Source organism: Sinohyriopsis cumingii, chromosome 15, assembly GCF_028554795.1.
Source record: "Sinohyriopsis cumingii isolate HCF-2022 chromosome 15, ASM2855479v2, whole genome shotgun sequence".
In the NCBI taxonomy this organism is placed as follows: Eukaryota; Metazoa; Mollusca; class Bivalvia; order Unionida; family Unionidae; genus Sinohyriopsis; species Sinohyriopsis cumingii.
The window spans coordinates 86174817-86202395 of record NC_142975.1 but is presented as its reverse complement, the minus strand read 5'-3'; the positions used below and the strand labels follow the sequence as shown (position 1 = coordinate 86202395).

The 27579-nt window shown below is 34.6% G+C and overlaps 1 protein-coding gene across 1 annotated transcript in view; it reads left to right on the top strand.

The window, feature by feature from the left end:
* The window catches only part of LOC149782244 (uncharacterized), a 577549-nt gene that overhangs the window by 62309 nt on the left and 487661 nt on the right, over nt 1–27579 (top strand). Inside the window, exons 29-40 of the mRNA XM_089935097.1 lie at nt 3940–3985; nt 8069–8244; nt 9005–9190; nt 11893–12114; nt 13167–13209; nt 14048–14214; nt 18249–18461; nt 19877–19925; nt 24901–25064; nt 25644–25814; nt 26260–26478; nt 27349–27391. Coding sequence (XP_089791223.1) covers nt 3940–3985; nt 8069–8244; nt 9005–9190; nt 11893–12114; nt 13167–13209; nt 14048–14214; nt 18249–18461; nt 19877–19925; nt 24901–25064; nt 25644–25814; nt 26260–26478; nt 27349–27391 — 1699 coding nt within the window. The remainder of the gene's footprint in view (nt 1–3939; nt 3986–8068; nt 8245–9004; nt 9191–11892; nt 12115–13166; nt 13210–14047; nt 14215–18248; nt 18462–19876; nt 19926–24900; nt 25065–25643; nt 25815–26259; nt 26479–27348; nt 27392–27579) is intronic.

Sequence of the window (27579 nt, the reverse complement as noted above, 5' to 3'; positions counted from 1 at the left end):
TTTGAAGCATCTTTATTTCTGCCTTAATGTTGTCCAAAACTTCACTATTCTTCAAAGTTGTGACAGAATTTCCTTATAGGTTTGGGGTGATAAGTGTCCTTCAGATCAAAAGCTAAGGTCAAATTGCAGAGATCTGGCCTAGCATTTTAGAATGTTGTTTACCTACGTTCAAGATAATTTCAACAAGCAGGTATTGTGCCACATTTCTCTATTCAGTCAAATGTAATCACATTATTCCATATCTGTAGTGCCAAATTGTAGATATTTTCGTGAATTGCCATGACAGCTAAAGTTCACTTAGCTCATTGCAAATACACCGTTTTACAACTCATGTTATGAAACTCGTAAAATACAAAGTTTAAAATTCTATCGTGTGTGTCATATAATAGTGCAGCACAACTTTGTTTCTCCCAGATTTTGAGTCTCAAGTTCCAGAAGATATACTATTCACTATTCCATTTATCACATGAGTAGATATTAGAAGTAAACTCTGAAGGGTAAATTGGAGAAAATCAACTGGTATGGGTCAGACAGATCCATTCATCTTAAATAAATATTCTCACCTGATATTGTTGCTTCACCTCTTATATACATAATTAATGAAAGCATTACTATGGAAATCTTCCCATATAGGCTAAAATTAGCAAAGGTTATGTCTGTTATAATGAGTGTTACATATCAAATGTAGATACAGCCAAACCTGTCGACAGCAGCCACCTGTGAGAAAAGGCAAAAGTGTCATTTGTAGATAGGCGACCTCAGAAGGCAGATTTAGCTCTCAAATGTAGTTATTGACAGATTTATGTATTATGAACTGAATAACATTATTATTTTTATTATTATTATTATTATTTCACATATATTTCTATAGCAGTAGTATTATGTTACCAAATACATGTATTTAATTATGCTATTTAGAAAAAGAAAAATAACAAAATTTTCCTGTAGAGAAATAACTGTGTGCATTTATCAGTAGTAACGGACTCTGCTTGTCATTGAATGTCTCATAAAACCAGTCTGATAATTTAAATACATCCCCATCAAATCAAGAAAACTTCAAATGTATACATGTGCTCATTTGTACTTCTCTCTCACATATGCAAGGACTTTTGTCTTATTATCAGTAGAAATGGTCTCTACATAAAATTAATAATTGACAGCTTACCAATTGTGAAACACATTACAGACTTTTTTGTCAGGCCTGTTGGTATAATTAGACATCGGATTGTGTTTACACCCAAATTCACCAAGATCACCAATACAGTTAGCTTTTGTTTGTGACCTTTGATGATTAGGTAATGAAAAGAAACATTGTAGGGTATCATTAGTAGTACCTACGTGGTTAGTCTGACTTTCCCCTGACCCTTCTCATGTCACTTTGACATTTCTGTTGGGGTGTTGGGTCAGAGTCAGTTGCCTGTAGAAAATTCAAATTTGCTACCACCACAATGCAGTGGTGGCATAGCATAAGGTAGCCACTTACCAGCAGGCTTAGAAAAGTTAAATGATGTTACATCAAGTCATATATCTGCGTGAAATTGATAGAAAAATAATTTTTTGGAAAATTGTGAATATTATAATTGTTATATATTTAATCTGGTTACAGTTGAGATGAAACTACAGGTTGATCAAATTTACCTGGTGCTTGCCATTTGCATTGCCAGTCACATGACAACAAAAATCTCGCAACTTACTTGTTAATGACATCCAAGGTTCAATATCAATAATAAACCCCCTTTCCAATGTTGTACAAAATGAAAAAAGTAATAAACTCACATAATGTTTGTCAATGAATGAAGACATAATTCTGAAGATATTATTCATAGAACAAGGACCAGAAACTTGGAGAAAGTCAGTCAGATTCATCAAGAATACAACGTGTCAACAATGGTTTTGTTGCATCACGTGACTACCACATTTATGTGCTATGTGCTTTCAGTTTTTACCATGAGTACAATAGAAATATGAAATGTTTAAACATTGATTCAGGTAATATACCTTTATAATAACACCAGGCCTTGCAATGGCAATGTTCTGATTGGACCAAACTGCTCCAGTGGCCTAGTGGTTAGAGCATCTGTGTCAGAAGCAGAAGATCGTGGGTTCGATTCCCAGCCGAGTCATACCAAAGACTTACAGAAATATTACTAACAGCTGCCTTGTTTGGCGCTCAGCATTAAGTGGTTAATGTTAGGACTGGTTGACCTTGTGTCAGGATAATGTGACTGCGTGGGACATGTTGCTACATGTCTGCAGCATGATGCCCCTGTGCTAGACGCCACTATAAACTGTCACATTGCAGATGTCATAGAAAAATGACTGCAAAATTGTTAAAGCTACATTACAAATCCAAATTACACACACACTCCATGCCTTACTCATCAAACAAAATAAGCTGAATGTGCATACATGGAATGGTCACTGCAGATATGTGCAGGAGCTTTGGAGAGACTATGATACAGATAGACATAATCATTATTATTATTATTATTATTATTATTAAAGTCAGAAGATATTTGATTGAAAGTATTATTGAAAGGATGCATAAACTTAAAAAAAGAACCTGAAGAATTTATTGTACTTACTGCTCTTGTGGCATAATATGTTGGAGCATTTGCATTGTATGTAGGAGGTATCAGGTTCAAACACTGGTTAAGTCATACCCTAAGACTTATAAAAATTGTACTAGCAGCTGCCTCACTTGGCACTCAGCATTACAATGTTAGTGTTAGGGCTGGTTGGCCTGGTGTCAGGATAACGTGACTGGGTGGGACATTATGCTACATGTCCGCAGCATGATGCCACAGTGCTAGACATAACTATTAAGTGCCAATTTATTATAGTGATATGACTGAAAAATTGTTAAAGCTGTGTTAAAAATCTAAAACACACACACTTATTGTAATTTGCTTTTGGAAGCATCATCCAAAATTCTACTTTGACATGAATGAGTACAGGTTCTTATACTCTGCTTTGACATGACTAAGTACAGGTTCTTATACTCTGAGTCTGTAATAATGTTCAAAACAAAGAAAATATTTAGTCAACATATTTGCATAACATCTTTTGTATCAAGTCAGAAACAATACCAAGTAATTTAATTTGTATCAGTAGCAAAGAATTAACTACTAACACGATTGCCAAAAACAAAGACAACAAGAATCATTCACTTACTTTGGAGGTGTTTATTGAATTAAATTCTCTCATAAAACATTAAATGAGAAACAAATCTATATGCTTTTGAAAACAATTGACAATTATCTCAAAAGTAATTTTCATTGTTTTGAAATGCATGTACTCCAATTATTATCAGTACCAGGTGCTAGATGTACTTAATATACTTGTATGCTTTGTTATACAGTTTGTATTTACAATAGTTTGTTCATCCTAAGGGCATCTGGGGAGAATAATATATTTAAAATGAGTTACCCTCATGAAACAAAGTTTATTATTACTATTAGTAGTAGTAGTATTAAAAGTGTCCCATGTTAAAAGTTAGGCCACCTTATACTGAAGACTGTAAGATTATCATGTTACTGTATAGTGACACAAATATAAGATGTCTAATAATAGGAAATTATGCTGTCAAATTGATTTCCCATGAGTCAAAAGTAAATTAACCTCTAATGTAAATATTAAACAAGTTTAATTTAAAAATGGAATCTGTTTAATGAGATTCATGATCATGACTATGTTATGAGAGCTATTATTAATTTTTGGACAGTTTGCAACAAGGTCTCTTTGCCCATCTTTTTAAATGTAATGACCCTTGGATATGATATTCAGCTAAAGAAATACATAACATATAATAGTTTTTAATGATATTGAATAGCCTGGATCTTTGATGATATAAAAACAAATTTTTCTTGCAGTTAATTAGTCTTAAAATTTCAAAGTTACCTTTCTTAAAGTTGTATTTCATTTTAATTTTATTTTCAGGTGAGGAACACATACTGACACTAGCAGATGGTGCTATCCAGATCAAGTAGGTGGTGTTTATTTTGTCATGTGTATTTATGAGATACTTAATGAGTTGCAAAAAGTGACATACAATGAGTGACAGACTGTATTAATCAGTTAAATAGAATGACTTGAAAAATGTAGCTTGCAATGTGTGACAGACTGTATTAATCAGTTAAATAGAATGACTTGGAAAATGTAGCTTGCAATGAGTGACAGATTGTATTATCAGTTAAATAGAATGACTTCAAAAATATAGCTTGCAATGAGTGACAGACTGTATTAATCAGTTTAAATAGAATGACTTCAAAAATGTAACATACAGTGTGAGTGACAGACTGCATTAATCGGTTTAAATAGAATGACTTCAAAAATGTAACATACAGTTTGAGTGACAGACTGTATTAATCAGTTTAAATAGAATGACTTCAAAAATATAACATGCAATGGGTGACAGACTGTATTAATCTGTTTCAGTAGAATGACTTGAAAAATATACCATACAATGGGTGACTGACTGTATTAATCTGTTAGACTATTAATCTGTTTAAACAGAATGAATTTAAAAATAACATACAATGAGTGACAAACTGTATCAATCAGTTTAAATAGAATGACTTGCAAAATGTAACATACAATAGGTGACAGACTGTATTGATCAGTTTAAACAGAATGACTTGAAAAATGTAGCATACAGTGGGTGACAGATTGTATTAATCAGTTTAAATAGAATGACTTGAAAAAAATTCTGTTTCAGTAGATCAGTTCCTATTTTCAGAGTTGCAGTCTTAAATATTCCCCAAGTAGGCTACCAGGCTTAGGGATTATGTCAAAAATGGCAACACTTGAAACAGGTACACGTACTGAACTTTGAAATCGATTACACTTTTGAAGTAATTCTTGCTGATAGTAATAGTATCACACATAAAAGAAACTTGCTCTTCAGTAGCCATCAGCCTGCAAGACGCCATTAAACATTGTTTCATAAAACAGGTTTCCTTCTATATATTAGATACATCAGGGACAAATGTCAAAAAGCCCTGGAGTTTAATACAAGTTACTTTCAACACAAATTGGGGAGCAGACCAGAGGGTCTGACTATGGCTCATTTGTGTCTGGATTTGCTTGTAAAACTTACCAATTGTATCTGATGCACAGTCTTGACTGCATTTAGAACTCCTTCACATAACCTCAGGTAAATGAACCATCACTTTATCTGGATGAATGAACTTGGCTTTTAAGTATACTTGCAAACCATCTTTTAATCCATCTAATCTCACATATGATGCCAAACTTTTTATGTTCTGAAACCAAATTTCATTCTACTTTTTGGTGCACAAATGTGTCATGCCTTAGAAACAGCAAATATCAGTGCTGGAAATACTTCTGAGTTATTAGTTCCCAAATCACCAAATTGTCTATCAGAATTCCCCGGGGCCCCGAGTGGCCGAGTGGTTCAAAGCACTCACCGTTACGGATCACTGCTATCTCACCTCTGTCTGCGTGAGTTCGAGTCTCGGATTCGGCTAATGTGGTTATGTGAGAAAGCTTGCCAGTAGCTTCTCGTGGGTCGGTGGTTCTTTCCGGGGGTTTCCTGGGTTCTTCCTCCACCATTTATACTGTCCGCCATGTATAGCCTATCTTGTGCTGAAAAATGGCGTTAAACCCTACAACAACAACAACAACAGAATTCCCCAAAATAATTTTTGATCTTTGCCAATTTAAAATGTACTCAGCAAAGCCTCTCATTGTACAGAGTTCCCTATTGTGGCTATGCGTTCTTGTGTAGAGCCATATTGAAAGATATAGAGAATTTTGTTGCTGTCATTGCAGAACCCTAATGGTACCATCTTGAACCGGTTTCTGGAGAAAGCCTCCTTTTTTACCACAGAAATTATAACCATTCTGAAATGTTTGAACTGCAATGACACCTCAAAATTATAGATTCTCATTTCAAACTGAAAATGTTGCAAACATAAAAGCTGATAACCCATTAACATTCCAGGTCTCAAAGAAACATCATTGGCTAATACTTTATGTAAAAAGTATTCACTGCTGTTGGCTACCTAGTCACATTGGTATGAAAAATAAGGATAGGGCAGAGAAAGCATTCAAAGTTTCACGGCAGTTACCTGTTTCATATTCCATATACTGACCTTAAATTTTGTATAAACTGGCATGTTCTTCATGGTAATATATGTCAGATGAAAGTGCAAACAAACATGAGAACATCAAAGCCACATTTGGAGAGTGGCATTCTTCAGATAGAACAAATTACAGAGATGATGAGGTAGTGTTGTGATCACAGATAGGATGCACATATTGGACTCATGCATATGTCCTAAACAGTGAACATTGACCAGAGTGTATACCTTGCCAGTGTCCATTGACCATGGAACACATTCTTTATGTGAACTCAGTTAAGGAAGATAATGATGTACAGTCAGCCAAAATCTTGTAGTTTTTGAGGGTATGCAGCAAGGGTGAAACAATTAGTCAATCTTGTATCCTATGACATATATCAAAGTAAAGGAGACATATTCTAGACTTGTTCCTCATGTATGAAACGATTAGTCAATCTTGTATCCTATGACATATATCAAAGTAAAGGAGACATATTCTTGACTTGTTCCTCATGTATGAAATGATTAGTCAATCTTATATGAAAGTAAAGGAGACATATTCTTGACTTGTTCCTCATGTATGAAATGATTAGTCAATCTTATATCAAAGTAAAGGAGACATATTCTTGACTTGTTCCTCATGTATGAAATGATTAGTCAATCTTATATCAAAGTAAAGGAGACATATTCTAGACTTGTTCCTCATGTATGAGTTAATACTTAATTGATGATTTAATGACCACTTTTAAAAGAAGTTATTTGTATCTTGTCTTCCTGGATTGAATTTGAAGGCTACACTTCTGGGGTGTCACGTAGTGAAATATGTTACATTCAGTTCTTATTGTTTGATATTGTTTGTTCAAGTCCAGGATAAAACAATAACTACCATTCAGAACTAACTAAAGATAAATGATGGTGTGACACACCTGAAACGTTGCATCAAAATTCAATCCAAATAGAATCGAAGCAACAGATGAGTTTTGTGCAAAATATTCTATTAAATGACCAGTAAAGTATTTCAATTTGGGAATAAGTTTGGAATGTCTTCTTTTATGTTGATATTTGTAATCAGTGACTTTATGATGGGATAAAACAAACATGAGCACAGAATTTGCAAGGGAGCTGGTTTCAAGTTATAGTGACCTTGCATGAGTTATAGTGACCTTGCATGAGTTATAGTGACCTTGCCTTAATTTGTTGAAGGTGAATATGTGTTGTCAATAATTTCATTTTTCACTGATAGTAATGAGTGCATGTGGCCATAGCAGTTATTTTGTATCTGCAGTGAGTACACTTAAACATGTTCTAGATAAGATTTTCTTTGCCGAAGAAAATTGCATAGTTCTTATGTTTTGAAGATAACAGTGTAATGCCATCCAAGTTTAAATGAAGACATAAAATTAGATGTTTTTAAAGCTTTTAAGAAGCACAGAACAATTAGTCTGTGGTGACCAAAATGAGTCTGCATCTGATCAAATGGAGCATCCTGAAATGGCCAAAATTTTTTAGTTAAAATCACTGACAACTAACAGGTATTATAATTGGAAGTATTTTTCTTTTTATCTTGTCATGGTTGAGAATGGCATATGAATAGATGATAAGTCAGTGTCTGTCAGTAATCTTGTTACTGGAAATACAACAAAGATGGCAACATAAAAAATGGCAGCACCATACCACTGGCATACCTTCTAAGGGTGACGCGGTACCATGAAGTTGATATGTGTATCAGTACTGTATCATAAGTTATACATCATGAATCATATCGATAACTGGCACTGGTGTATCATTTCATGCCAAGTATGCAGTTATTTTAACAATTTTTACCCTATATTTAAAGAGTTTATATTTGTCACCTTTATATTTTATTTTATACATTTCACACTCTTTAGATCCTTTTTTATTGTGCTGTTTCTATATACTCAAATTGAATAGAGTTTTCATTTCTGAGAACTATAAGTTTGAAAGACATTTTCTTTCTGTAACAGATTTACAGTCAACAAGATGGAAAATAATCTTGGATTTATTGTTGACTTGAAATTACTGATATGTATCCCTAATGGAGACAAACCACCTCTGTGTTTACCCAGTGAGGATGGGATACCCTTACTGCAAGGCGAGGAAATACCTGCATGTAATGCCCGTGCATATGAGAGTTTTAAAAGTAAGTTTTATTGAAGAGAATAAATCCTAGCAATAAATTCATGCACAGTTAAATCTGACATTTTTAAATATCTGTAGATATGGTTAGTTGATCAGAATTTGTGACTTTAGCTTTAAAATGTTCACCATTTTCTGTAGTTTATATTCAGAACCAGTGTCATCCATGGACCACATATTAGAGTACTTGTATTCTAAGCATGATGAAGTATCTTACAAAAGCCACCCTGTGTTGGGAGGGATGGCATGTTTATGTGTTCACTGTTACATATAATGCACTGCAGGTGAAAAGAAAGGCCTACATGCTGATGCTCAAATGCTCATGTAGCATGTTTTCTTATACATTTAAGATGGGGCAGCTCTCAAGAAGGGTTGGGTGCTTTTAGAAAGCTTCAGGGTCTATATTTTATGTGGTCACCATAGAGTTAGAAAACAGGAAATGTTACTTTTATACAATATTTTCAGGGTCTATATTTTATGTGGTCACCATAGAGTTAGAAAACAGGAAATGTTACTTTTGTACAATATTTTCGGGGTCTATATTTTATGTGGTCACCATAGAGTTAGAAAACAGGAAATGTTACTTTTATACAATATTTTCAGTTTCCTTCAGATTAAGTATACATTTATAAATTGCATGTATGTTGTTTTCACTTCCATCAATAATTCATCCTTATCAAAATGGGAACTTCAAAGTTTTTAGCAATTCTGTAAACTTTAAAACAATATGAACTTTTATCGTAATGTACATTTGTGTTTTGTAGAGTTCTCACTGGCCAACTGGATTTCAGAGATGGTGGCCAACAAAACTGCACAACTGGTCGGCCAGCTGACCTCTGCAGCTACACAACTCCTCCTTGACCAGTTAGGAATAACAGAACACCTCCTGAAACCCCAGTGTGACTACACCAGAAACCCATACTCACCCTCAGTCAGTGGTTGGAGGAATGGTAGGGTGGACTAGAAGAATATTAGACTTGTCGAATAGTTTAGAAGGATACACTTTTGATCATTTCAAAAGTAAAATTGCCCTTTCTTTAAAGGAACTTTGCAGTTATAATATTGTGTTGATGGGATTTGGTATACTGATATTTAACACCATTATTTTCAGTTACGTTAAAAGAGCCTTTACAGTGCTCAGCGTCTCAACTTTTTTAAGTTACATAAGAGACAAGAATTTCTCTATCAGATTCATTACCTGATATATTAACATTAGAAATTATTTTCTGCTACATGTAGAATCCAGCTCTTCCAGAAAGACAAAAACATTTTGATGTGTCTCTATCAGGGAAAAAAAATCTTATAAATTACCTCCCCTATTCCCACTAGGTGGACTGCATGTGTCTCAGTATTAGGATTGGCACATGTATTAGTAGCATTAGCATAATTATTATTTCACCTGTATTATTATTATTATCAGCAGTAGTATGCAGCCAAGGTAGATTAATATAGTTTACCTTTTTAGCAAAAATAAAAATAAAAATTTCATAAAATAACTTCCGCACAATGATAGTGTATCCTAACTATATTTAATCCACCATATGCATTAAATGGTACTGTATATGTGCTATATTTAATCCACCATGTGCATTAAATCATAACTAAGTCATGAAAGAGTCACTGATCTGTGTATTTTTATACATATCTCGATCCCCATTTTAGTTATCTGTAATTGTGATACACACAACTGACTTTTTTTAGGGCAGTTGGCATAATTAGGTGTGAAAACAGGTGTTCATACTTTAAACAATTGAAATTTAAAGCAGATGTTCAAAGTCAGCAGATCAGAAGACAATTAGCTTTTGTTTGCAACCTTTGATGATTGGGGAATGACAAGAATCTTCCTGAGGCTATTGTTAGTAGCCCCTAAACTGTAAGGGACATAACTAGTGCAGTATACCTCTAATGTGAGATTTTTTCTCAACTTGATAAATTGATTCTGTGGGATGTGGCATCCTGGAGCCATTTCCAGCATTGTTCATTAATCTCGTCATTTCTTTTTATAGTGTGTGATCTCTTACACTCAGGATTAATATTATCAAAATTGGACATTATATTTTTTAAAGTCCCTTGGACCTGAGTTTGCCTGGCTCTCATTTCTGCTGCAACCAAACAACTACTTTGTCCACTATCAAGCTTTGATCCTCTCCTGTAAGGATAAAATCCACTTTACTTTTGAAGTCAACATGTTGACACCTTAGAGTTTTACTGGATTATGGTACAGTCAAAATATGAACTGTGTAAACATTGATTCACATAATATATTTTTATATGTACCATGCCTTGCTCATAAAACAAAAAAAGTTTAATTTGCATACTTGGAGTGGTCACTGCAGGTAAGCTTCAATGACCATGGAAGGCAGGGTGAACCTATTGCTTGTTCAAGTAAAACATGGCTACCAACCACAGAAGATGAAACCACTACTTGGTTTAGAAACACATGGCTGCTGATCATGGATGCTTGGTTAAGAAACACATAACCACTGATCACAGAAGACAGGTGACTGTGATTAGATGAAATTAATAGAGAAAATTTGACAGGAAAAATTAGAATGGCCATTGTAGCCAGGTGACTGCAGAACTTGTATGACCATTAGGACAGGTTTGATTGTATTTCAGTAGTTCCAGTGATACTTTTTGTGTTTTGGTACATGGTCATATGTATAAATTAGATGTTATTGGAGCATCTGAAAATAAAAATCGCCTTTGATTTTAGAAATATGTTTTTTAAACCAAATTTTTTAAAATTCTGTTAAGTAATGGTCATAACTGATCCTTGAAAGAATAAATAATTTTATCCAGAAGACATATGGAAAAGATCTGGAAATTTTTGTTTTAAAAAGCATGGCAACCCTGCAGCCAGGTGCAGGATCACACAATGGCTGTATGAAGATAATCCCTCACTGACCACTTGATAAAATTAATACAACATGGGTCATGTGCATCCTCCAGCATTGTGAGTACTTTATGAGCTACCACACATTGTATTCTGTGACTAATGACAAACAAATGTTTTCATCATGCTGTTTTATTGATGCTTTATGCTTGCATTGATTGTCTCCCTTGATGATGAAATTTGATTTGTTGCAATGAAATTATAGATTTGAGCAACCTGCCTTAGACACTTAAGGTTAGTCATTGTTAAATGAAATGCATATGACTATTTATTATGATTTTATTTTGAGCTTCTTTTAATTCATTGTACTTCAGAAAGGTCCAGAAATAGATCGTGGTCTTCTGATTGCTGTGCCAAACATAAATCGGCTTATTTAAAGCGGAATTACCAGGGAGGAACTGTAATCATTATAGGTCATATGCAAGCTTGTCCAAGCCTTCGTAGGAAACATTTTTACTGAAATTGCAATAAATTGCAGAAAGTTTGAAAATGCATTATAGCAGGGACAGTTGATAATACAGGAATTGGTATCTCCCCAGATTTTCTAGATATCACCCATCTTAACAGAAGTGTATTGATTTACAAATGTTTAAAAGATGTGTAATGATTGTTGACTCATTTGCTATTTTGCCAACATAGTCTATCTTCCACTACAAAACCACATTTGCCTACTTTCAACAAGTGACGTTGATTCATGAATTTCATTGTTGTTGTTGTTATTATTATTATTAATATTGATTATTATTATTATTGCAGAATGTCCACTGAGTTTTGTTGACCTGCCCTCATTTCCGGAAAACATGCCCATCCACTGCCACATTCCAGAATCCTGTACAGCTCTGGATTGCTGTATCTTCATTGAGAAGCTTGGCCTGTCTTTCCATGTGGCCTATGATATTGACATGTGTAGCTACAAAATGTCTGGGAGCATTGAGAAAACCAGCTTTGAAATCCCTCTTCTGCTCTACAATGATTGGGGTCAGAAATTAATAAATAAAGTCGCATACAAAACATGCCTTCACATAATTAACACGATGACCAAGTAACAAGACGCTACATCAGTATTTTTTTAATGAATTTATTATTGTTCCATTGTTACCCTCCTTCCAGTCTACAGGCAAGTTCTTGCCCTATGTTCCATCATCTCTGAATCTCCCATTATTGCATTAGTATGTTAGCATTTGACTGTGTTGCTGACAGACTATGCATTAGTATGTTAGCATTTGACTGTGTTGCTGACAGACTATGGATTAGTATGTTAGCATTGACAGTTGCTGACATGCTATGCATTAGCATGTTAGCATTTGACTGTTGCTGACAGACTATGCATTAGTATGTTAGCATTGACAGTTGCTGACATGCTATGCATTAGTATGTTAGCATTTGACTGTTGCTGACAGACTATGCATTAGTATGTTAGCATTTGTGTTGCTGACAGACTATGCATTAGTATGTTAGCATTTGACTGTTCCTGACATGCTGTGAATTAGTATGTTAGCATTTGACTGTTGCTGACATGCTATGCATTAGTATGTTAGCATTTGACTGTGTTGTTGACATGCTATGCATTAGTATGTTAGCATTTGTGTTGCTGACAGACTATGCATTAGTATGTTAGCATTTGTGTTGCTGACAGACTGTGCATTAGTATGTTAGCATTTGACTGTTGCTGACATGCTTTGCATTTGTATGTTAGCATTTGACTGTTGCCGATGGACTATTCATTAGTATGTTAGCATTTGACTGTGTTGACTGTGTTTGCTGACAGAATGTGCATACCTCTTATCAGGAATCCAATTTAATAACAAAATACAGCAAATTTCATCTCATCCTGGTTCTTTCCATTATTAGAGAATATAATATAACAAAACTTATCTTCTCTTTGTATCAGTGTAGATAAATAGTAACTAGTTGGAATGGTCATGTAGTCAGGTTTCTAAAAAACCAAAGATTTAGTTGTCTATTTCTACGCATATGACTTCATGTATCAGTTGTATAATACTTTACAATGATGTCTTATTTTCTTGCAGGAAAGAAGGAAAGATTTACCATTTTAGACTTCCTAACTTTTGAGTGAGTGTCCATTTTCAGTCTTATCTTTTGCTTTTTATCTTTTGTAGAATGTTTTGGGTATTACTTTTCAGTGGTGAGGTTAGTTTAATTAGTATTTTTGTTTGTGGCTTAATGTTTACAGCCATTTTGCTCAGATTAACTTGTCTTAAACATCTTGCTGACTACTTTTTCAAGGCACATATTTGTTTGATTAATTCCACTCGAATTACTTGCTTTGTCAGCATTTTCTTTTGCAATGGAAGCTGTAAAAGAGCGGATCCATTTCAGCTAAAAATGTTAGTCTCTTATCTGTTGTTTTTATTCTGCAATACATCAAGTATTCTGAATCTAAGCGTAATCTGTGCCTTTATTTGTGACTGATATCACATGTGGTACCAATACTATGGCACATATGTAAAAATTCAGTTTAATTAAAGAGCTCACTAAGGCAATGTTTAGGACTAATTTAATAGAGGATTACAGACTAAGTTTCTCCAGCACAAGTACAATGTTAAAAGGCTATGGAACTGGTCAGCTGGCAATTGTTTTGCAGTAACTGCCTCAAACTTTGATTCCATTGAAATGTTATGTTCTTTGTTGTTTAGAGACACAAACAATTCATTATCTTGCATCTTTGTGACATTCTTTAAAATACATTGTAATGGGGATATTTAGTACATATTAGTGGATTTTAGACAGAAAATAGGTCGACTCTTGCAAATATCAGTTTTACTAGATTTGTTATAAAACTGAATTGGTGACAGTAGCAACCTCCAGGCTCATATTCATACCCTCAAGTACAAGATTGATAATATCCTATTAATTTGTATGTCTCACACTGATTTTTTTGCTCTGTCAGATTCTCCATCAGAAAACTTGAAGCTGAGAAAAAGTTCTTGATAGACCTTGACATACTGGCATGTTTTGAGGCTAACGGCAACTGCACGATCGAGTTTTCTGTGATGAAAGGAACTGAAGTGCCGCAGCTGATTTGTGACCTTTCAGCCTCTCTTAGTATATATAAGAGTAAGTGACAATTCACTGCTTTTTTCAAAGTGTTTTCTTGAATATTTTTAATGCAAACTTGTAACCCCCTATAGAGCATTTATAAGAGTGATGCATCAGACATCAATCAGGCATCTTGCTTGATGCCGAGGAGACAACCATGTAGCTTGGTAGTCAGTCTACTATTCGCATGAAGTTCCCCTGACTTTAATCTCACATCGAGGATAGAAATGGCAATATATTCATCATCTACATGCAGTGGACATTAGCAGTGCAGGTGTAGTCAGCCACTGTCTCAAGTGTCACTCTTGGTGTTAATGAACAGTTTTGGTGTTGGTGTTGTTGAACAGTTTTGGTGTTGGTGTTGTTGAACAGTTTTGGTGTTGGTGTTGGTGAACAGTTTTGATGTTAGTGTTAATGACCAGTTTTGGTGTTGGTGTTAATGACCAGTTTTGGTGTTTGTGTTAATGAACAGTTTTGGTGTTGGTGTTAATGAACAATTTTGGTGTTGGTGTTAATGAACAATTTGATGTTGGTGTTAATGAACAGTTTTGGTGTTGGTGTTAATGAACAATTTGATGTTGGTGTTAATGAACAATTTTATTGTTTGTGTTGATGAACAATTTGATGTTGCTGTTAATGAACAGTTTTGTTGATGGTGTTAATGAGCAATGTTGGTGTTGGTGTTAATGAACAATTTGATGTTGGTGTTAATGAACAGTTTTGATGTTTGTTTTAATGAACAGTTTTGGTGTTGGTATTAATGAACAGTTTTGATGTTGGTGTTAATGGACAGTTTTGGCATTGGTGTTAATGAACAGTTTTGGTGTTGGTGTTAATGAACAGTTTTAAGGTGAGTATGGAAAGTCTTATGTTATAGTTGGATACATTTAATTAAACCCATCTTGAATATTTTTAATGCAAACTCGAAACCCCTATACAGTATTTATAAGAGTGACGCATCAGACATCAATCAGGCATCTTGCTTGATGCCGAGGAGACACCTATGTAGCTTGCTAGTAAGTCTACTATTTGCATGAAGTTCCCATGACTTTAATTTCACATTGAGGATAGAAATGACAATATATTCATCATCTACATGCAGTGGACATTAGCAGTGCAGGTGTAGTCAGCCACTGTCTCAAGTGTCACTCTTGGTGTTAATGAACAGTTTTGGTGTTGGTGTTAATGAACAGTTTTAATGTGAGTATGGAAAGTCTTATGTTATAGTTGGATACATTTAATTAAACCCATCATAAAGGTCCATTCACTAACCATCTTCCTGCAGCAGATGTTGATGTGAAAACATTCCTATGCAAAGTGGACATGAACAGACAGTCATTATAACTATTAGTCGGCCAGTAGACTTGGACGATGGTATCATCTGGCCATTCAACCTTAGGGGTGGGGGCCAAAACAAATCAAATGCACAAGGTCATGGGCCAAATGAGCAAGAACAGTTCTTTATCACTAATTATGGATATTAATTTAAAGCATATTTTCAATAAGGACTGCCTACATGGCCATGGGCCACACACTGTGAAGGACATTACCTCATGTGGCCAATGGGCCGCAGGTTGGACATACCTGATATAAGGAATGCCTGCTTATCAGTGACAGCAGTTATAATCCCCATTGTAAACTTTACTTTCGTTTTGTAGATACTTATACAGAGCACTTTTTTGTGTTCCCTTGTATGTTCTTTATGAACAGGTTTCGTAGTACATATCAAACTTTAAATTTATTTTGAAACTTATTTTATTATTTTATATTGAAAAAATTATTTACCAGAATTATGCCATCACATAGATGCTGAAATATGTACAATATTGTATTACTTTGAAATACTAAAATGCCATTTAAAGTAAAAACCAATATGCCTGGAATCATTTCAGATTTCTCTCTGACAACCTGGATGAAAAATCATGCATTGACTGCTATGACTGATGCTGCAGTAAACTTTCTGTTGAAGCAACTTGGAATTGATACATACATCCAAGACCCTCCATGTTCTGCACAGGATACAATATATGAAGGAGCAGTCAGTGGATGGAAAAACGGTACATTTTTAAGTTTTGTGCATCCTAGATTGTGAGCGTAGATTTTTTGTAAATTTTTCATTTATGGCATGAATTATATGTGCTGAGTTTTATTTACTGTCTTAAAAGATTTGTATCAGCTGTTTTCATTGCAAGTAGTAAAACTTGTTATTTATTTATAAGTTATATTTTTTGAAAAAAATGATTTAGTTTGCATGTATTTCTCTACTTTCATCACATTAGTATATATGACTTAAGTTTTGCTTTGAACACATCCGTATGTTGTAAATAATAAGTGTGATTTATATTAGGTTCTATTATTTGATTCTTGTTATATGCAGAATCTTAGATTGTCCAACTTTCTGGTATGTTGAAACTTGAAGCTGGAATTTTGCACTTCAAAAAACCAAACCAACAACCCAGGTAGAGAATACAGGGCCAGGTGTATATTAGAAGTTGGGACAGTACGGGGTCAGTTGTATATTAGGGCTTGAGAAAATACAGGGCAAAGTGTGTATTGGAGTTTGAGACATAACAGAGCTAGGTATGTGTATAAAGGTACAAGTCAATGTAGGGCCTGGTGTGTATTAAAATTTGAGACAGTAGAGGGCCATGTTGTATTAGAAATTGATATAATGCAAGATCAGGTATATATTGGAGATTTTTGAGACAATATGGGGTGAGATGGGTATTAGAGCTTGAGAGACAGTAGAAGGCCAAGTGTTAGAGCTTGAGAGACAGAGGATGGCCAGGTGTGTGATAGACGTTGAGACAATACAGATCCAGGTGTGTATAAGAGCTTTAGACAATACAAGCTTAGCTGTGTATCAGAGCTTGACAGGCAGTAGCTGTGATATCATAGCCTTGATGTGGTCAGGGCTGTGATGTGATTCTATACCTCACAATGGAGCAAATAAAAATATTGTCCAAGACAAAAAGATGACATTGACTTATAATCTACTACCTAAGTAGAGTTATGTGTTTTAGGAAGTTTGGCTGATGATAAAAGTAAGTATACATAAGATAAATTATGCTAACCACACTTTGTCACCCATGGCCGATAACACAAGACTCTTGTGGTATTTCATTTTACCCAAATAAGGATTGCCTGACCATATTTGGATATTCTAGTATATACTACTAAATGCATGCAATACTGACAACAATCTGTTGACGTTTCCAAATAATGCTGCAATATCCTTATATGGCATACAAAACAGGAGGCTGCAGAGGGAAGTAGTTGTTAAACTAATATGGCAGATGATTGAAAAGGAAATTTCGGATGAAGAATGTTTGAATTTCTAGGACAAAATTAGCAATTCTGGTATAAAATAATAGGACTATTTATTTCAGTATATGTATTTAACATATTAAAACATTTTGACAATATGCTGATAAAGCCTGAGTATAAATCACACATGTCTACTCCAATGCTACATAATATTAGTATTAGACAGTAGAAGGCCATGTGTGTATTGAGCTTGAGACAGTACACGGCCAGGTGTGTATTAGAGTTTGGGACAGCACAGTGCCACTTGTGTATTAGATCTGAGAAAATACAGGGCCACATTTTTATTGAAGCTTGATACAATTCTGTCAAACATTGATTATGCAGATGTCACTTTTCTGGGCTTTTAAGGCACCTGGACCAGCAGAGTCTTCCCAGAATACACAACTTATTCTTTGTATATTTATCAGTTATCCAGATAACCAGTTATCCAGGTAAATAATATATCAAAACTTCAATTCCTTTTGATGATGATTTTATCCTTCTTTTGAATGTAACTGTTGCATTGTATGCCTCTTTGGGATTCCTTAACTTACTTTGCATTAAATAGTTGGGATTTTGCTGATGTGCACATGCATACATACATACATACATACATACATACAGTATGAACACAAAAATTTACTATGCAAAGTGAGCTGTAACATACCTAGAGATCTTTGACAGAGACTGTTATTATTGCAGCAATTTATTGCTGCTTTGAAATAATTTCTTTTTTTATTTTACAGAGTGCTTCTACAAGAAACTTACCCTTCCCACACTTCCATCTGGTGTTGTCTGTTCAGTGTCTGAAACATGCACTTCTATTGATTGCTGTGTCACTGTGGATGCTCTAAGGTTGAGCATGCATACTTACCTGAACTTGGACTTTTGCAACTTTGAAATCTCTTATGGGATCGAAAAGTTAACGGGATTGCAGAAGATCTTTTCTTACAACTGGGGTAAGAAAATTTTTTGTTGTCATTGTTATGTTTTATCTGTTGCAAGAATCACAGAGGAAGGCTAAAATGCAAGCTGTTTATTTAATAATTAAATTTTTTGACCATCCTTTGTGTATATTTTTTTCTTTCAGAAAACAGATGAACATTAAAGTTAATTATCTTTAATTGATATCTTGTAACTCTAAAAATGTTGAAAGGATATTAGTGCTTTTCATTTAACTTCTTTCAGGCAGAATATGATTCCAGTCATACTTTACCTTTTCATACTGTATATGATTTTGGTCACTACATACCGTCTAACCATGTAGTAGGTCATTATTTTACAATATGCTCTTTTGAAAAGAAGGAAAAATAAAGGTAGAAGGTATGCAGTGACAGCGTGTTTTTTTATATATATAAAAATGGTGAAAATATGATTTAAAAATTATGTTTTAACATGTGAGGCTCAAAATGGACCTAAGTACTGAAGAAGCAGATGAATGCAGTGATGTCCATCTGTCCGTAGCACAGTAACTTGCACCACCTAGGAAACATATTTACCTTATGATAAAAAAGGTCAAAGGTCAAGGTCACTATGAACAAAGGAAGAAGATGGTTTATATGCAGTAACATTAATTCTGCATCACAGACCTAGACCAAACATTGGCGATGGCTTGCATTGGTGGTCAGGGTCAGGAAAGAAGCCTGTCAATTATTGAGTCAAAACGACCAAGGTTAAGGAAGAAAGAACAAAAGTGGTTGTTTGTGCACAATAATTTTCATTCTATATCACTGACATGGGCTAAACTTTGTAGATGGCTTGCACTTGCAGTAAGGAAGAAGTATGTTGATTTAGGTGCTCAAAAGATCAGTGTCAATGTAGCTTGAAAAAGAAATGTGGGCCTCTGCACAAAACTACAGTACTGTTCTCAGCCATGTACCTTTGCCAAAGTTTATGTATTGCTTACACTTTTGGTAAGAATAAACATTTTGATTTTCAACACACAAGGGAAAAGGTCAAGGTCACTATGACTGAAAGAAGAAAATGGTTTAAGTTGCAGAGCTTTTTACCTTTCATCAAAGTTTTCAGAGGGTTTGCATTTAAGAGAGTGACCTACTGATTTTGGGGTCAAAAGGTCATGGTTATTATGATTTAGGGAAAAGGAATTTTGATAGCATTAATACATTCCCAGCTGTTATGGCATAGCATTCTCTTTCCCTGACCCTAGTCTTCAATCCAAGGTGAATATTCCCTCCTGCAGTTAGTAATTGGAGGTCAAGGACAAACAGCAACATGATCCAACTAGAGTTAACTTATGTCATTTATAATTTCATCTGTCTTTTCCTTGAACTTTGTGTAATTGTCAGCTATCTTTGGGCACTGAGCATTTTCCACTGAACCAGTGAAATAGAATACATTGCTTTTTTCTTTACAGGACAGAAGGAGATGCTGTATCTGGACTCAGGAAATATGATATATTTTAGGTATGGTTAAAATTCTTGCATATTAGCTGAGCTCCTATGGTCTTTTATAATGTGATGAAATCATTACATAGCACACCCATCATCTGTGGAAGATTTTTTTTGCTTGCTGTTGTCAAATGAGTCGTAAGTTGGCATGTTGATGTGTGCATTGAAAAAGGAAGTAGCACTCAAAGGATTGCTGTGTTCAGCTCCCAGTTTCATTTTTTAGGGTGTACTGTATAATTCTTAGATCCATGGGATTTTGGAAAAGCAGCAGTAGTAAATGCCGCATATATATATATATATATATATATATATATATATATATATATATATATTGCATTTTCGTCAGGATTATTTTCATTGATTTTGTATGAGATGAATTCAGTCTATTCAGTAGAAAAGGATTGCCAGAATTGCTACCACCGTCACCAGCAAATCATGGGATATATTGGAATCGGCTTTTCCTGCTCTCCTGTTTTCATGAAAACTTTGAACAATTTTCTATCTTGACATGACATTAAGTCCCATAAAAAATGGTCTTGGAGTTATTTTGACTAGCTCTAGTGGTTATATGCCAGAAGACATTATGGGATGGTTGTTGTTTTCTTTTTCATATAGCCATCCATTACCACAAGTTATTGACCGCTCTGGTGGCCTAGTGGTTAGAGCGTCCACCTATGATGCAGGAGGTCATGGATTCGATCCCCAGCCAAGTGATTCCAAAGACTTACAAAAATGGTACTAAGAGCTGCCTTGCTTGGCGCTCAGCATTACGAGTTTAGTGTTAGGACTGCTCAGCCTGGTGTCAGCATAATTTGACTGGGTGGGACATCATGCTACATGTCTGTGGCATGATGCATCAGTGCTAGACATCACTGTAAACTGCCACATTACATACATCATAACGATATGACTGAAAAATTGTTAAAGCTACATTAAAAATCCAAATCACATCACAACACACCACAAGTTATTGCAAATTCTCATAAAAGGATTGACATAAAGTTTGATACATGTTTATCCCAAGGTCTACTTGGTCCGAAACAAAAGTGGTGGTGTTCAAGATATGCATTATGGCCCCCCCCCCCTTTGCCATTTTGAAAAATTAGTTCAACTAGTGATACCACGCAGATAGTGATATCAAGAAAAGATTTTCACTTAAAGACTTCTTACAATGTCAATGTTTGACCTAAATGAAACTATTCATATCAGACATCCAAATTGGGTTTCATAGCATCAGTCTTGAAAAATTTATCATCGACACTCTTAGACAGAAAATAATGTTGACATGGAGTTTTCACCAGAAGACCTTAGTTTCGCCTAAATGAATATGATGCTGATATGATATCCAATATGGCCACAAAGGTTGCTATCTTGAATTTTTTTTTATTGCTGCTGAATGGTCATATGCAAATGGGGTTATGAAAATAAGACTTCTTATGATGTCAGGTTGGTCTTAAATTAAAATAGTGCTGATCTTGCATCTTATATGGTTACCATGACAGCCATCTTGAAATCTTGTTAACACTACTCCTCCATAATGATATGGCGTTATCACCAAAAATCTTCTTCTTGAACTTGTTTTTGGCTTAATGCCATTTCTCAGCACAAGATAGGCTATACATAGTGGCCAGTATAACTGGTGAAGGAAGAATCCTGGGAAAACTCCAGTAAGAACCACTGACCCATGGGAAGCTACTCGCAGCTTTCTCACATATCCACATTAGCCAAGCCTTCGACTCGGACCCATGTGGACAGGAGTGGGATGACATTGATAGTAAAGGCAAGCACTTTAGACCACTTGGCCACCTGGGGCACACAAAAAATCTTCATACAATGTCTGGAGTAAAAATGGTGCCAATGTTAAAGTCATCACAGCTGCCATCTTGAAAATCTTATTATCCCTCAAAGATATCAAAGATAGTTTGAACACTCGCCAGTTAAAATGAAGAAATTGTCCTGTCTTGGATTCCTGGATGTTTTTTTCAACCTTTAATACCTTTGAGTGATTTTTGTCACCAATTATGTTGGTTCGTCCATCCATTCATCACACATTTTTTTAAATTAATACCTCTTGAACTTTTTTAGATTTCTTCGTGACACATGACATGCATTTGTATCATGATAAGAGTTCATGTCCTGTATTACATGAGTTGGCTTTGTCACAGGAGTACTTTTGGAGTTATCTCCTCATTTTGAAAATTACATCCATCACACTTTTTTTCTGATTAATATCATTTCATTTAAGATTTCATCACGTCACCATGCAAGGTCACTGTAACCTACTTTTTACATTTTATTTAGGTAAGGTATTTGCATTTTTCTCATGAGCAGCTTGGTTTTTTTCAACATCTGTTCCTACTCTTACACCTAGAGTCATGAAACTTGGTCAGTGGGTGCATCTTGATCAATAATACACCATTCTTGCAAAAGTATGTCACTGTGACCTATATTTCACCTTTACTGAGCATACATACATATTTTGTTTTAAGTTTGTTTCTCAGGCTCTGTTCATGCTAGAATTGTCAAAATGAATGTATGCATCCCTCTTAGTAGCACACCCTTGCCACAAAAGAATGTCAGTACGACATACATTTCACATTTTTCTTAATGGGGTTAATGTTCTTCATTTAGATCATTACCAAATAGGTGTTTTGCACCCTGTGTATATATATATATATATATATATATATATATATATATATATATATATATATATATATATGTATAGCTATACCTATCATTACACTTGGTGAGTAGATACATCTTGATGAATATTACTCTCTGATCACAAAAGTAGATCACTGTGACTTATGTTTCATGCTTCACTGACTTTAGTTCAGTATTATACTTTGTTAATGCCAGAATCATGAAACTAGATGACTGAATGCATCTCAACTAGTAAAACATCCTTTAATCAAAAGAAGGTTATATTTTTACCTATATCTAACATTTTAGATCAGAACCATATTCTTTTTTATATCTGTTGTATAATAATGTTATACATGTAATCTGATTACTTGGTGAGAGGACGCATCCTGAAGTGTACTACACCCTTGTCTTTAAAGCTTGTCATTGTGACCCATATTTCATACTTTATTGACTTGAGATTGATGTTTGCACCATTCATGATTTCATTATTCAACTCAATGATTAGATTTACATCCATGTAGAAAAGGGCCCAGTAACCTATTTCTCACATTTTAATTCATGACTATATTGGTTTTTGACATGCTAGCTACATACTGTCCTTTCTAGACTCAGGAAATTTTAGGATGAATCTTGAAGAGCATTACATCTTCATTTCAGTAAAAAGATTATTTTTGCCAATATTTTAGGATTCATTAATTGACTCTAGTTAAAATTGTTTTTTGATCATTTTGCAAGCACTGTTCATGCTTCAAATTCTGAAGCTGATGATGATACTTATCTTGTTACTGCCACATCCTTGCAACAAAAGAAACTTATTTTGACCCATATTTCATTTTTTTAATACTAGTTTTGGTTTAGCTTTAGCATTTAATTCAAGACCACACAAATTATCAGGGTGTTATATGGATACTACCATACCTACAGTCATGAAAATCATGCATCCTGACTTTAAGTTTGATTTCCCATCCATATCTTCATGAAACCTCTATACTTTGATGGAGTTTATAAGAATGGACTTTATCAGATTATTAATTTAGAGTAAGGGGTATTCCAATGGCACTTGCATACTAACAGTTGGTTCTTATAAAGTCATCTTTGATAAGCTAATCTGGCAAAAACAACTAATCAGAAGTGTTTGAATGTAAATTACTAATGATACCAGCATTTAGTTAATTATGAATTTGCAGCTATTCTCATACAATTAGTTTGCATCATACATTTGCATAAAGCAGTCAGCAGAAGTATGAGACTGATTCTCTCTTTTATTGAGCTGCATCTTGCAAACTTGTGAATATGAAAATGCAACTAAAAATAGGAACCATTCATGCTAGAAGTTTATTATAGTTTAGGGAAATTCTAACAACCACTGCAGTGAGTTCTAGATTGCCATGTGCAAAATGATGGTACCAGCAGTTATATTTTTCATGATCATTTTGTCTTTTGGGATTGTAAGATATTGAAGCATCTCTAATAAAATAGCATAAGGGCATAGCCTGGCACAAGGGCATAGTCTGACATAAGGACATAGCCTGATAGGACAGATAACATAAGGGCATATCCTGGCACAAGGGCATAGCCTGGCCTGAAGGGCATAGTCTGGCACAAGGGCATAGCCTGGCACAAGAGCATAGCCTGGCCTGAAAGGCATAGTTTGGTACAAGGGCATAGCCTGGCCTGAAAGGCATAGTCTGGCACAAGGGCATTGCCTGATAGGACAGATAGCGTAAGGGTATAGCCTAGCTTGAAGGGCATAGTTTGGCACAAAGGGGATAGCCTGACTTCATGGCATAGTCTGGCACAAGGGCCTGGCCTAGCCTGAAAGGTATAGTCTGACACAAGGGCATAACATGACCTGAAGGGAATAGTCTGGCACAAGGGCATAGTCTGACACAAGGGTTATAACCTGGCCTGAAGAGCATAGCCTGACACAAGGGCATAGCCTGGCCTGAAAGGCATAGTCTGGCACAAGGGGATAGCCTGCCAGAAGGGCAAACCTGGCCTGAAGGGCTTAGTCTGGCACAAGGGCATAGCCTGGCCTGAAGGCATCATCTGGCACAAGGGCAAACCTTGCCTGACTTGTAAGACATAATTTGGCACAAAGGCATAGCCTGGCCTGAACACTGGGGTTATAGTTAACTCATCTTCTTTGAGACTTTAAGAAAGATAGGAGAGATACCAATAATAATTTTGAAAACATTTCTGTCAGTAATTGACAGTAACTAATAATAATAAAAGGCAAGGGCTGGTCAAAGTGAAGTCATAGGTTAGATAAAAAATGATAACAATATTTGTGTATGCTTTTTTACCACATATTACTAATTATATACCTTTTGCTTGATAGCTTCAGCATTGGAAAGTTGGATGATGCCAAGATGTTTGTAGTGAATCTGGACTTCAATGTCTGTTTAGAGAAGGACCAACCATGTCAGTTGTCACTGCCATTCATGAAGGATGCACTGATACCACAGCCACTCTGCAACACCAATGTCAGCTTTCTGCCAGGCGGTATGGTGTTCCACCACTTGTTTATTTTTTTCTGGTATATTCAAGTTTGTTGCGAGAAATGAAAAGCCGATACCATGAATTTGTTATTGCCATAATTTGAACCACATGTAATGTACAGAATTTACCAACTGACACAATGAAGTTTGTCTATACTGCATTAAATATTGCTATTTTGAAGTGCTTGACAAATCTTGTGCTCAGTGCCAAGGGGCTAATAGAATGCTAGGTTCAGGCTATCAAATATCAAGGTCAGGTAGCCCAACAGATTTCTATATGACACCATAAATTATTCAGGTTTTTCAAAGCATACTTGCAACAAAACTTTAAAAAGTTTAATAATTGTAACTAATACATATGAAGGTATATGGAGAGTCTTTAAGCTAACAGTTTCATTCATGTACCTTCTTTTCCATATTTTCAGGTACTTAATTTAAGATGGGATACATGTTCATTCCTTGGTGGCTCCCAGGGTTACCAGCTAATTTGTCAAAAAAAGAATTGAACCACTTTAATTTTCTGTATATATCTAAAGTTTAATATTTGCTACAGGTGTGTAATTTACAGTATATTTTGTTGCAGAGTTTTCCCTATCAGCTTTGAAGGATACAATGGGATGGGGTGATGCTTTATCCTCAGCAGCATCTAAACAACTTCTTTACATGCTTGGACTGACGGACAACATCCTGCTCGACCCACCCTGTGATAGAAATGAGGCTCCTTACACAGCTGTAGAACCCTACTGGACGAATGGCAAGTCAAAACATGTGATGATACAACTCTGTGTATTAATTTATTGTGATTTGAAAATGTAAATATATTAATATAAGAAAATAATTATACATATACATTTATAATATAACATTTTTGCAGTTTTTCACATATTGAAAAAGCAAATTTCTTGATCATATTATTAACACCAGGATTTTTGACTTTTAGTTAGCAAGAAAAAAAAACATTTTCGACCAAAATCAGTGAATGGTTATCTTTTAGGTAAAGAAATTATTTCTACAGAAGTATGTGGCACTGTTTGCTTCTATACAGTTATTTCTCTTATTTCCTGAGAATATATATATATATATATATATATATATATATATATATATATATATACACACACACACACACACACAGAGTGATACAGAGAGACAAACATGTGTACAGATTGTACATGTTTGCTAGTTATATTTTTTTTCAGAATGTTCCTTTGTGAATACATCCTATCTTCCAAAGCTAGATTATCGCATGTCTTGTTACATCCCCAAATACTGTACTGCCATTCATTGCTGCATCCGTGTTGAGAAACTAGCCAAGTCACTTTCTGCCAAGATTGATTTGAATGCCTGTAACAACACCTTTGACATTGCCCTTGAAAAATTCAAGGAATCATTTGTATTGGTGGATTACGCATCACTAGGTAATTATGTTTTTCAGATTTAAATGCCAAGATATGTTTTGTATAAAATAATTGTTTGATTCTATAATTTTTGCTATTAATTAGAAAAAAGTACTTGAGGTTGAAGTTCGTTAACTGTTGATAGTAATTTAAAAGGTAGAAAGTATGTTCTTTGTTTTTCATTTTATAAAGATATTAAAGGAATTTTTGTTTAGTCAAATCAAAATGCAAATTGAAGAATATACATTGTAGTCCTTATATATAAATTGGTGAATTTTAATCATTGAAAATTGGTCATTTAAATGTTCCTTTGCAATGTTTTATTACAAAAACTACTGACACTGTGTTGAAAATCAAGGAAAGACAACTTCTAGCTTGCAATCATTTAACAACAATCAGCCGTATCTGTCAAGAAGTTAAAATTGTTTCATTGTGTGACAGTTTATGAAAAGAGCACTTTTTATTGCATGATAATTTTCAAACTGTTTCTGGTGTGGCAGTCACTCCTTTTGAACTGCCACTGCCTCCAAAATTTAAAAAAAGATACTTTCTTGCAGAAAATATTGCCTTCTCATTTTTCGAGAGATTCACAAAAAAAGAAAATATTAAAATGTCATGCCTTCACCTAGTAATTCAAACATTGTTAATATTAACTTTCATCTTTGTTCACCAGAATTCAATGACACTGAAATGACAGATCAAAATGAATTTGACCATAGGATCAAATGGTTCGTGCTGGAAGTGATGTTGTTTCCCCTAGTCACTGGAGATCAGTTTAGAAAATCATTGCAAGATTTCAGTAGAATATATTGAAGTTTCAGACTACTTTATTTTTTTGGTAGTATTTGTAGTTTTTTTTTAAATATAATTTTGCTATCTGCTCTTTTTCAGCTGTTTCCAATAGCTTCTGGTTGTTTGGAATTTTGAGGGCAGAGTAAGTAAATGTTATTCACCATTTTGTTGATAATAATCTAAATCATGTACTTTATTTAGTCTGTGATCTTTTATTTAATTTGTCAAAAAATTTAAGTTTTAAAAAGTCCATCCTTAACGTACTGAAAATATGGGCACTGTTAGTACTCCAATTTATTTTACAAGATGCTGAATTTTTTATGTATGTAT